At 42.8% G+C, this 13,169-nt stretch overlaps 1 protein-coding gene across 2 annotated transcripts in view; it reads right to left on the bottom strand.

Annotated features, from left to right (window-relative positions):
* abtb2b (ankyrin repeat and BTB domain containing 2b) overlaps positions 1–13,169 on the bottom strand; it is a 177,431-nt gene that overhangs the window by 61,015 nt on the left and 103,247 nt on the right. The window contains exon 1 of one of the 2 annotated variants that reach the window (XM_014123880.3): positions 5,492–5,782. The exons of the other annotated variant lie outside the window; for it this stretch is intronic. Coding sequence (XP_013979355.2) covers positions 5,492–5,534 — 43 coding nt within the window. The 5' untranslated portion in view covers positions 5,535–5,782. Of the gene's footprint in view, positions 1–5,491; positions 5,783–13,169 lie in introns of those variants that run through there. 2 annotated transcript variants of the gene reach the window in all.

Raw genomic sequence — 13,169 nt, 5'->3', positions numbered from 1 at the left:
TGGTGGGTTCCAAATTCCAACTATTCCTTTGATTCCATCTTGAGAGTGTTGGCTAGAGAGACATTGTTTTTTTAAACTTTATTAATATGGATTTAGGTGGGTTACAGGTGGGTACAGCATGTTACAGTGCATGATGTCATAGTATTTAATGCTCAGTACGTTTTTGTCTTTTATGATATTTATCTTAATGTAGGCCTACTGCTAAAATACACATATTTCGGTAAATTCAGGGACATGTGAGTTCAAGGTTCTTATTGAAATGAAGTTATTGAAATGACATGGAGCTGTTGGCCTAAGAGTCCTATTTACTGTAGCCGTTTTAGTGTAACTTACTTATTGTCATGAAGGCCTACTTCAATATACAGTATATCAATCAATAATTCATTCATTTGTACATGTTGTCATGACATTGGCCTGTGGGTAAGGTTTATGACCCCCCATAAATACCTTTCTCCCTTCCCCTCTCTCTCTGACCCTACTGAAGAACTGTTGAATAGCCTTTGTTAAATATAGAGAGTCTGGGAACATCAAACAAATGGGGAAAAGGAACCATATTTTGGTAATAGAACCAGTTGGAAATATGCGTTGGAACTTAGAGTATGGATGTCAGTTCGGTTGTCATATGAGACATTATGACAGGACGACATAAACTGTACCTGGGAAAGTCTACATATTCTAGTTATCAAATTCACATGGAATTGTTGTGCAATTTAAATGTTTGATATTGAGATTGTTTGTTAGGAGATTAAATGTAATTTTAGCTTCCAAATGAGAGAATTGGGTTTTCATAAGGAAAGTGCCCTGCTTAATCAGTGGCCCGCCCCTGTGAAGAGACAGGGGTTATAAATGATGAAACACACCCTTCTCCCCTCGCCACTATATAAGACAATGACACAATGTAACCAGAGTTCCACTACGTGAGGTCTGCAGCCTCTGCGTTAAAAGGACATACATGTCAAGTACAGAACTAAGCCAACCTCGGCGTGAGCGTTGGTTGTGAATGGTATGAACTTTGAACTTATTCACTACAGAAGTGATACTTCCTAGCCGTTGAGTTAGCAGCGGCCGCTGTAGAACGTAGGCTAGGAAAGGACGGACGACGGATCCAGTCTAACACACGACGAAGATACTACAACGTATCCATTTTATCACCATTGACATTCTTCCAAGGACAGGAAGATCGCTGTTGGCCAACCCGGCCAGCATCTACGACCAACCTACCGAAGCGCAGATCAGAGTACATATTTATTGCATTTTCCTTTTCCAAATGGGCGGTAATTTAGAATGCATACGATAATGTATTTACGATAGCATACCTGCTGTTTCTTTTGTTCCTCAAAAGAAAAAAGTCTTCCCGCTCTTTCATTCAAGCCCAACCCCCTTTCTTTGTGTAACAAGCCGCCATGTCGGCTCCGTCCATCAGGGGGGGTTTTCTGTGTGACATAATTTGTATTCTGTGTATATGTAATTCGGTGTGATTAGTTAGGTATTTAGTAAATAAATAATTAAACCCAATTTTGTATTGCTGATTCAACTTGTTAGCCAGGGTCCGTGAAGATAACCAAGAATTTACAACTTTCATTATGAGACTGAAAATAAGATGATTAATATTGACGCTATCGATGTGAAATATTACTACGTTTTTAAGAGTTTATTCAGAAGATAACGGCTCTATAAACACTCTTACGTGGTGTCCCGACTTTCTAGTTAATTACATTTACATGATTAGCGAATCAGGTGATATTATTACAGAGAAATAATTTTATAGGATAGCATGTCATATCACTTAATCCGGCATAGCCAAAGACACGACAATGTCATCAAACAACATACAAGTCATTCATGTCTTTAAATACAGTCAAGCATTTTAAATATAAAATGAAATAACAAATGGGAGCCTTGAATAATTAAACAATAAATAAACCACAACATGTCGGCTAAAGCGATTGAATTCACTAATGCATATAATGCATCTTAACTCTTTCTTGAACTACACTGTTGGTTAAGGGCTTGTAAGTAAGCATTTCAAGTTAAGGTCAACACCTGTGTATTCGGCTCATGTGACAACGAAAATGCATATTCGGCTCATGTGACAACGAAAATGCATTTTACATTAGCCTATGTAGGCCTGAGGGTTTTCTTTAGGAAAATATGGCACTGTACAACGTGCCTGGTCAGGAGTAGGCCTAAGACTACCAAGCGACTGAAGAGCAAAATAATCATAACATTTCCACAGCCTAATTGTAGGCTAACCGGTATCCAAACAGAGATTCAGCTAAAATAAAAGACCAGTCCCCAAGCTTCTCTCAAAGCAGTGCAAAATGGTGCTGAAATAATTTACCAGGTGTGGTAGTCTATTGCTAAAAATCCTATTATAACAATTGGATGACTTTGGGTGTTTCAGTAAGAAACAATATATCTTTACTTAAATTCCATTAGCCTACTTTATTCCAATAGTTCTATCATTCAGGGACATGTATTCCCATAGTAATTTGTTACAGATCTATCCAGATGTGGTTAGAAAACAGTGCATATGGTGGGCTATGCAAAGAGATGAGGGAAGTGACATGCCTCGCAAATCCTCATTAATATTTTAAAGTCCCTAAACTCGAGTCTATTGTCCTGCTGATAGCCCATTCCAAAGACTGCTAAACCATTTACCTGCAGCATTGTTATTCGGTAACATTCCACAAGTAAATGGTTCAAGCAGCGGGACACTAATCCGGACACTTATAAGAAATCCCGCTATGCCCTCAGACAAACCATAAAACAGGGAAAGCATCAATACAGGACTAAGATTGAATCCTACTACACCAACTTTGACGTTCGGCGGAAATGGCATGGTTTGCAAACTATTACGGACTACAAAGGGAAACCCAGCTGAGAGCTGCCCAGTGACGCAAGCCTACCAGACGAGCCTTTTATGCTCGCTTCGAGGCAACACTGAAGCATACATGAGAGCACCAACTGTTCCAGGCAACTGTGTGATCACACTCCCCATAGCCGATGTGAGCAAGACATTTAAACAGGTCAACATTCACAAGGCCACGTGGCCAGATGGTTTACCAGGACGTGTACTAAGAGCATGCGCAGACCAACTGGCAAGTGTCTTCACTGACATATTCCATCTCTCCCTGTCCGAGTCTGTAATACCAACGTTTCAAGCAGAACGCCATAGTCTCTGTGCCCAAGAAAGTGAATGACTGCCGTCCCGTAGCACTCACGTCGGTAGCCATGAAGAGCTTTGAAAGGCTGGTCATGACTCACATCAACACCATCATCCCGGAAACCCTAGATCCTCTCCAATTCACATACCGCCCCAACAGATCCACAGATGACGCAATCTCAATCGCACTCCACACTGCCCTTTCCCACCTGGACAAAAGGAACATGTGAGAATGCTGTTCATTGACTACAGCTTAGTGTTCAACACCATAGTGCCCAAAAAGCTCATCACAAAGCTACGGACCCTGGGACTAAACACCTCCCTCTGCCACTGGATCTTGGACTTCCTGACGGGCTGCCCTCAGGTGGTAAGGGTAGGGAACAACACATCTGCCACACTGATCCTCAACACTGGGACCCTCAGGTGTGTGTGCTTAGTCCCCTCCTGTACTCCCTTTCCACCCACGACTGCGTAGCCAAGCACGACTCAAACACCATCATTACATTTGTTGACAACACCACAAAGGTTGGCCTGATCACCGACAACGATGAGTGTGGTGTGGTTCCAGGACAACAACCAATGTGAACAAGACAAAGGAGCTGATCGTGGACTACAGAAAAAGGTGAGCCGAACAGGCCCCCATTAACATTGGCAGGGATCTAGTGGAGCGGGTCGAAAGTTTCATGTTCCTTGGTGTCCACATCACCAACAAATGATAATGGTCTAAACACACCAAGACAGTAGTGATGAGGGCACGACAACACCTTTTCCCACTCAGGAGACTGAAAAGATTTGGCATATGTCCTCAGATCCTCAAAAAGTTCTACAGCTGCACCATCGACAGCATCCTGACTGGTTGCATCACCGCCTGGTATGGCAACTGCTTGGCATCTGACCGTAAGGCGCTACAAAGGGTAGTGCGTATGGCCCAGTACATCATTGGGGCCAAGCTTCCTCCCATCCAGGACCTATATACTACCTTTCACGGTAACCTGTTGTATTCGGCGCACATGACAAATACAATTTAATATGATTTGACCTACATTAAATAGCTCAGGTCTTGAAATATGTGAAACCTTTTCTTTTTTCTTTTTTGTGTGTCCACGCGGGACAGAGGAAGAGCAATTCTTACACTATTTTTCTAAATTCAATCACTTCTTTTTCATCCTCATCATTCAGTTAACTCAAGTTTTGAAGTTGTGCACAATTATCAGTTTGGTTTATATTGCCTATTCATTGACAGCATTCATTCAGGTAGAGACACATTAGCGCCTTGGGACCCAAAAGCATAATCAGCGCTGTAATTCCCCCTTGCGGTGGTCTGGAGCAATGAAGTAGTGACGCAGGGTAACGGACTAAACCACAAATTACCTCTAAATCCTGCAGCATAATCTCAAAACTTTTAATTGAGGAACCACTGTGCATATGGAAGTAGTATCTGTAAAAGGTATTTGATCGCCCACGTTCGGAGCTGACTAGGCCTAAACCGCCACATGGAGACTGTTCATTCAGTAGCTGATGACTTTTCCCTATGTCTGTACACTATGAAACTCACAGACACACACACATACACAGGGATACACATGTATCAGCGGCAGTCGGTGCCATTAAAGATGAGCTATAATTAATTTTCCATTCACCCAGTTCAATGTAACATTGATAGGTTTAGTCAACTACATGATACTAAAATTTCCCCTATACCCATCATGAGGTTGCTACAACAGGTCGAGATAAAAAAAAAAAAAAAAAAAAAAAATGTAATCCACACAGTGACCCATTCAATACCATCTTGTACACTCTTGCCTGCATCTAGCTGATCTAAGGCATAATCATTAGTTCAACAGTTGCAAACACGTTTTTTTTTTGGACAAATTCAGGTATGATAATCCCTGTTTCGTTCCGTTTGCCTTCGTTTAAGAATCGGCAGAATGAATACACCCCTGATCACAGCAAACACAGTTCACTTTTATCGCAGCCACATACAATCAACATGATTATTTGCTTGTTGTATAATTCCTTCTCGAATCTACACGTTCTCCTCCTCTCACATTTTTCCTTCGCTTGTGAACTTCAGTGCACCATACAACAGCTGTCTCTGACCAGGGGAAAACCTTCATACCATAAACTCTAACCACAGCCTTCATCGTTGCCACCTAACATCATAGTCAACATAGCTAGCTACTAGAACTAACGTGTTAATAAACCCGCTACAATCACGCAGTACAGTGTACAGCAAGCACCCACTACAATCACGCAGTACAGTGTACAGCAAGCAGTTACATCGGCGGGCCCCAGTGGCAATACATTTAAAAAACAAAAGTTTACCTTGGAAGAGTTCCAGTGTTGGATAGCCATAGCCAGCTAACATAGCATCCCTCTCTGTTTGAGCCGGGTGTTTGAGTAGGCTAAATTTGTTAGCTGCATCAGCTAGCTAGGTAAGTGAAAGTAAAAAAATACAACCAAATATAGTTAGCTCTGTCTCTCTCTTCTCCTTCAGTTTTGAAGAAATGTATTTGTTTAAAACTGTTCAACTATTGTCTTTCTCTGTCTGAGTCAACTACTCACCACATGTTATGCACTGCAGTGCTAGCTAGCTGTAGCTTATGCTTTCAGTACTAGATTCATTCTCTGATACTTTGATTGGGTCAACAACATGTCAGTTCATACTGAAAAGCTCTGATAGGTTAATGTGTCCTCCGGCTAACACCATAGTGCTACCCTAGAGTGCTGTTGAGGCTAATGTAGACCTTCATTGCAAAACAGTGTGTTTTAATCAATTATTTGGTGACATTAAATATATTTAGTATAGTTTTATGTAAAAAGGAAAAATTGTATTCAGAGGAGGATAGTCATCCCGTTCCTCCTCTGAGGAGCATCCACTGACAGGCATACACAAAACACACACATAATAACCCACACACACACGGACGCACGCACACACACAGATAACCCACTTACATTTACATTTTAGTCATTTAGCAGACGCTCTTATCCCGCGCGATTTACAGTAGTGAATGCATACATTTCATAAAATGTTTTATTATAGTTTTTTTCCCCCCCGTACTGGTCCCCCGTGGGAATCGAACCCTGGCGTTACAAACACCATGCTCTACCAACTGAGCCACACGGGACCACCAACCCCCCCCCCCCCGTAGGGGAACGAGAAAGCATCCTAGTGCGTGACTATGGAGGGGGGTGTCTAAGAGAAGAGGGGACTGGTGAAACTCACCCCTCAGTAGGCCAGGCACCGTGAGGGGGAAAGGGAAGGGGAGAGAGGCATGGGGGGTGAGAGGCAGGGTCATGTTTTGGATCATGTAGCACACATTTTACATAATTACCCTTATAGGTTAATCTCTAACCTGATCACCATTGAGTGGGAGAATGCCTGGAGGCCAGGACTGGGGGTAGGAGGAGAGGGGGGCTGGTGAAGGGGTACCATAGGGAGGCAAGACCTCCAAAAAAAGCCAGAGCCTAGCTGAAGGGCTCAATTGTGTTCCCACCAACCGGTCCCCTCCATGGGGGCTCAGAGGAATTCTACCCCAGGACGGAGAGCCTCTCCCTGGCTTCCCAGCCCTGATATATCCCCTGGGGCTTCAGGGCTTAGCTTTACAGGTCTTGAGGATATGAAATACAGCATTATTGGATTCCATGTAATATTGGATGGATTCCTGCCTCAGAACGTGGGAGCCAATGAGGCTGTTTCTGTTCAAAACATGTCAACAACCCAACCCACCCAGTAACAGTAGGGTAAAGCAGCATAGGGTGTTAGAATCTTATGTTGTACCGCTACAAGGATACTAGTTCACAATGTTGTGGCTGTACTAGATATGATGGTAAGAAAATAATAACATAAGGTATTTGTTGATGTGAATTTTCAATTAAAAGACACGCATAGCCTAAATCTCTGTGATCCTATGCTTTACATGTAGTGCAAAAGCATTGTGCAATGTCCCAAAAATATCGTAAACGTCATTATAACCTGGCAGTGTGATAATTTGAAACTTCTCTTCAATAATGTGCATGATAAGGAGGCTTTTAGCTGACTAAAGTTTAGTAAACGATGTTTAAAAATAAGTAAAACAATAAAAAATTGCCTCTTTATATTGTACATTGTTGAATAAAAGTTTGTAATTAAATCACTCTGCCAGATTATATTGAGGTTTATGGTCATTTCTGTAGTATGAAAATATATCCCATTGTCTCTTATCTTACTATCCCATTAGAGTTAGCCTGTTTCAAGCATGCAATGTTCCACTAAGAAAGCCATTCTCTAATTCTAACACCAGTGTTTACCAAATGGTGGATTGGAGAACCAGTGGAGGGCCGCAGCTAAATCCCTTTGGGTTGCCGCTGGTTTACAGCTGGGATTCTGGCTCCAACAATTACTTCTGTTTGTTTACTCAGTGCCTTAAAAGAACATTCTAGAAGATTTAGTGGGATTATTTGCTACTACTACTCTCACCCTCTGCTTCTGTCATGTTAAACTTACTACAAGCTCTATGCAGACACAAGCTTAGGAGTGTTGCAGAATCCACCCCAAAATGTATTTTGTTTAGAAGTAATAACTAGTGATTACAGGCTATTGTGAAATGGTAGAACCTGCTGTAGCCAGCTAGCTAGCCATGTGTTTTTTTCTCCATGACCAAAACAAGATGACATTCTATTTTTAGCTGATATGGGAATGAATACACAAGCAGCATATCAAACTGGGATAATGTTTTAGGTTACACCGGCAGTATAAATCTGAAATTTCACATGGGAAGCTAAAAAGGCTAGGTATCGTGCTAGATTTTTAGCCAGACTGCCAGCTAGCTACTACTAGCAAAGGGACTCTTCCTTGCTTTGACAAAATTGAAAGACACACATTTCTTTTTTGCTTTACCATGTTATCAAAAGGTGTCCACTACTCAAAAAAAATCCCACTCCACCCACATGCTCACACACACATAGATCAACTGAGTGAAGCTTGTAGTAACCTTAGGATCACGCTTTAACTTATGTTGGCCATTGTACTAGTATACTGGTATACGCAAATAAATACAATATAAAAACCAACTATTTCCTCTATCCACCAGCTTTTTAATTTTATTTCTCACTGGTTGAGAAAAAAGAAACTCTGCCCTCCACAAGGCCCCATGTTTAGTTTGTGTGTGCACCTGCTCGGTCAGCTAAGTCCAGTTCAGTCCAGCCCAGGGCTCCAGCAGGACTGGCTGCTTCCATACAGATGCCCCAGTGTCTGCCCTGTCTCCTGGGTAAGGCTAGGCGTGCCAACCCCATGTGTGTGGAGGTCTGGAGAGTGCCAGCCGAGAGCTCAGACCAGCGCCATTGCACAGGAGACACATTACACAAAGAGTGCACTCAGAGAGGGAAAGAGTGTGTGTGTTTTTCTTAAACACCCGACTACTGGCCAGAGTGTGTGTGTGTGTGTGTGTGTGTGTGTGTGTGTATGTGTGAGTTTCAAGTTGTATTGTCACATGCACAGGATATAGTACAGTGACATGCTTAACTTGTGAGCTCTTTCCCAAAAATGCACAATAAAGGAAGTAATACAGATATGAAATAAAACAAATGTCAACTGCGAGAGAAGAAAAAAAGAAAAGAAACACGAGAATGCAGTTACAGGTCTTATAGTATATACAGTTCAGTGCAGTGCCAGTACCATTACTACAATGTGCAGAGGTAGGGTTGCAAAGGGAAGTTATATGAATTTTAACTTTTGAAGTTTACCAGTAAACTACCATGATTTTGGTATATTTCAAGGACTTTATGTAATCTATCACACGACATCAAGTGGCCCTTTCAGGTACTTCAGATTATCACAGGTGTCTGCAATAATCTCTGGCCCTCTGTGTGCCTTTATCAAATGTAAAATATTTGAAAAATGTAAGAAAAAAAATATGTAATAATAATAATGACAAAACTGTAAAACATTATCCTAAATATCAACCATCAACTTAGTGAATACCATTGGTGTTTAATATGACAATTTCAGCATGAAATAGTTGGAAGAGTTGCAGAGATAATTCCATTGTTGATTGCTTTTTTCATTAAATAGGCTATTTTCTCTTGAACCATATGGTCTATCTACTAGAAACTCAGGGACAATATGGACACAGATATAATAAATGAACACTATACTGTACAGTGGGGGAAAAAAGTATTTGATCCCCTGCTGATTTTGTACGTTTGCCCACTTACAAAGAAATGATCAGTCTATAATTTTAGTGGTAGGTTTATATGAATAGTGAGAGACAGAATAACAAGAACAAAAATCCAGAAAAGCGCATGTCAAAAATGTTATAAATTGATTTGCATTCTAATGAGGGAAATAAGTATTTGACCCCTCTGCAAAACATGACTTAGTACTTGGTAGCAAAACCCTTGTTGGCAATCACAGAGGTCAGACGTTTCTTGTAGTTGGCCACCAGGTTTGCACACATCTCAGGAGGGATTTTGTCCCACTCATCTTTGCAGATCTTCTCCAAGTCATTAAGGTTTCGAGGCTGACTTTTGGCAACTCGAACCTTCAGCTCCCTCCACAGATTTTCTATGGGATTAAGGTCTGGAGACTGGCTAGGCCACTCCAGGACCTTAATGTGCTTCTTCTTGAGCCACTCCTTTGTTGCCTTGGCTGTGTGTTTTCGGTCATTGTCATGCTGGAATACTCATCCACGACCCATTTTCGATGCCCTGGCTGAGGGAAGGAGGTTCTCACCCAAGATTTGACAGTACATGGCCCCGTCAAATGATGCGGTGAAGTTGTCCTGTCCCCTTAGCAGAAAAACACCCCCAAAGCATAATGTTTCCACCTCCATGTTTGACGGTGGAGATGGTGTTCTTGGGGTCATAGGCAGCATTCCTCCTCCTCCAAACACGGCGAGTTGAGTTGATGCCAAAGAGCTCCATTGTGGTCTCATCTGACCACAACACTTTCACCAGTTGTCCTCTGAGTCATTCAGATGTTCATTGGCAAACTTCAGACGGGCATGTATATGTATTCTTGAGCAGGGGGACCTTGCGGGCGCTGCAGGATTTCAGTCCTTCACGGTGTAGTGTGTTACCAATTGTTTTCTTGGTGACTATGGTCCCAGCTGCCTTGATATCATTGAAAAGATCCTCCCGTGTAGTTCTGGGCTGATTCCTCACCATTCTCATGATCATTGCAACTCCACGAGGTGAGATCTTGCATGGAGCCCCAGGCTGAGGGATATTGACAGTTCTTTTGTGTTTCTTCCATTTGCGAATAATCGCACCAAATGTTGTCACCTTCTCACCAAGCTGCTTGGCGATGGTCTTGTATCCCATTCCAGCCTTGTGTAGGTCTACAATCTTGTCCCTGACATCCTTGGAGAGCTCTTTGGTCTTGGCCATGGTGGAGAGTTTGGAATCTGATTGATTGATTGCTTCTGTGGACAGGTGTCTTTTATACAGGTAACAAGCTGCGGTTAGGAGCACTCCCTTTAAGAGTGTGCTCCTAATCTCAGCTCATACCTGTATAAAAGACACCTGGGAGCCAGAAATCTTTCTGATTGAGGGGATCAAATACGTATTTTCCTCATTAAAATGCAAATCAATTTATAACATTTTTGACATGCGTTTTTCTGGATATTTTTGTTGTTATTCTGTCTCTCACTGTTCAAATAAACCTAACATTAAAATGATAGACCATTTATAGATCATTTCTTTGTCAGTGGGCAAACATACAAAATCAGCAGGGGATCAAATACTTTTTCCCCCCACTGTATATGAATACATTTATTGAAGTATAAATTCCCCAAGTTACAATAGATTGCCATAGACGTTATGTTAATTACCCAAATTACTGAAGATTCTGGTAACTTTGGTAAATTACCGGTAGCCTTGCCATCCTAGGCAGTGGTACTAGAGTGATTGAGGGGTGTGTGTATGTGGGTATGTGTGTATGCGTGAATGTGAAGAGTGTCAGTTTAGGTGTGTGTGGCTGAGTGGTAGAGACCTGAGTCCGTGCAGGTAGTCAGTGCAGATAGTCTGTGGGAGAGAGGGAGGGCAGGGATCGTTAGCTATTCAACAGTTTTATGCTATTCAACAGTCTTATAGCCTGGGGAAAGACACTCTTTCGGAGCGCTGGTCCACATCCCGATGCTCAGGTACCGCCTGCCAGATGGGAGCAGAGAGAACAGTTCATGGCGGAGAACTCGCACCCAGTGATGCGCTGGGCCATCAGCACCACCTTGCGGTTGTGGGCAGAGCAGTTGCCCTACCAGGTGGTGATACAACCAGTCAGGATGCTTTTGATGGTCCACCTGTAAAAAGTTCCTGAGGATCTGAGGTGCCATGCCAAATCTCTTCAGTCTCCTTAGGGGGAAGAAGTGCTGTCGTGCCTTCTTTACGACTATGCTTGTGTGAGATGACCATGTTAAGTCCTCAGTGGTGTGGATGCTGAGGACCTTGAAGCTCTTGACCCTCTCCACATTTCCTGTAGTCCACAAGCTCCTCCTTGGTCTTGCTGATGTTGAGGGAGAGATTGTTGTCCTGACACCACGCTGCCAGATCTCTGACCTCCTCCCTGTAGGCCGTCTCATTGCCATTAGTGATCAGTCCAGCCACCATTATGTCGTCAGCAAACTTGATGGAGTTGGAGTCGTGTGTGGCCAGGCAGTCGTAGGTAAACAGGGAGCACAGGAGGAGGCTAAGCACACACCCCTGGGTGGGTCCCTGTGTTGAGGGTCAGTGTGGCAGAGGTGTTGTTGCCTACCCTCAACATCTTGGGTCAGCCCGTCAGGAAGTCCAAGGGAGGTGTTCAGTCCCAGGGTCCTGAGCTTGGTGACGAGCTTGGAGAGCACTACGGTGTTGAATGCTGAGCTGTAGTCGACGAAAAGCATTCTCACATGAGTATTCCAGCAATTGAGATCGCGTTTTCTGTGGATCTGTTGGGGCGGTATGCAAATGCCTTTGTCCAGGGTGTCTGGGATGATGTAGTTGATGTCTGCCATGATCAGCTTTTCTAAGCACTTCATGATTACAGATGTTAGTGCCACAGGGCAGTAGTTTTAGTGGCAGATTGCCTTAGAGTTCTTGGGAACAGGAATGATGGTAGTCAGCTTGAAACGTGGGGATTACAGACTGGGAGAAGGAGAAGTTGAAAATGTCAGTGAAGACCCCTGCTAGCTGGTCAGGACATGCCCTGTGGACATGCCCTGTAATACCGTCTGGCCTTACGACCTTATGAGTGTTAACCTTTTTAAAATTCATTACTCAAGTCAGCCTCAGACATCGAGATCAAATCGTCTGGTAGAGAGCAATCGTTGGGTAGCTCACGGCTAGGTCCTCCTTTATAATCAATAATAGAATGTAGTCCTTGCGACAAGCGTTAGTAGGATTTCACCTTATTCCTGTATTGTCTTTTTGCATGTTTGGTGGCTCTGCAGAGCTCGTAGAGGAACTTCTTGTACACACTCGTGGCATCGACTGTACAGTCGTGGCCTAAAGTTTTGAGAATGACACGAATATTAATTTTCACAAAGTCTGCTGCATCAGTGTCTTTAGATATTTTTGTCAGATGTTACTATGGAATACTGAAGTATGATTACAAGCATTTCATAAGTGTCAAAGGTTTATATTGACAATTACATGAAGTTGATGTAAAGAGACAATATTTGCAGTGTTGACCCTTCTTTTTCAAGACCTCTGCAATCCGCCCTGGCATGCTGTCAATTAACTTCTGGGCCACATCCTGACTGATGCCAGCCCATTCTTGCATAAACAATGCTTGGAGTTTGTCAGAATTTATGGGTTTTTGTTTGTCCACCCGCCTCTTGAGGATTGACCACAAGTTCTCAATGTTTTATTTCGCCGAGCCACTTAGGTATCACTTTTGCCTTATGACAAGGTGCTCCATCATGCTGGAAAAGGCATTGTTCGTCACCAAACTGTTCCTGGACGGTTGGGAGAAGTTGCTCTCGGAGGACGTGTTGGTACCATTCTTTATTCATGGCTGTGTTCTTAGGCAAAATAGTGAGTGAGC

This window comes from Salmo salar, chromosome 10, assembly GCF_965601325.2.
Source record: "Salmo salar chromosome 10, fSalSal1, whole genome shotgun sequence".
Taxonomy (NCBI): Eukaryota; Metazoa; Chordata; class Actinopteri; order Salmoniformes; family Salmonidae; genus Salmo; species Salmo salar.
The sequence above is the reverse complement of the archived record's forward strand: the minus strand, read 5'-3'. Positions and strand labels throughout refer to the sequence as shown.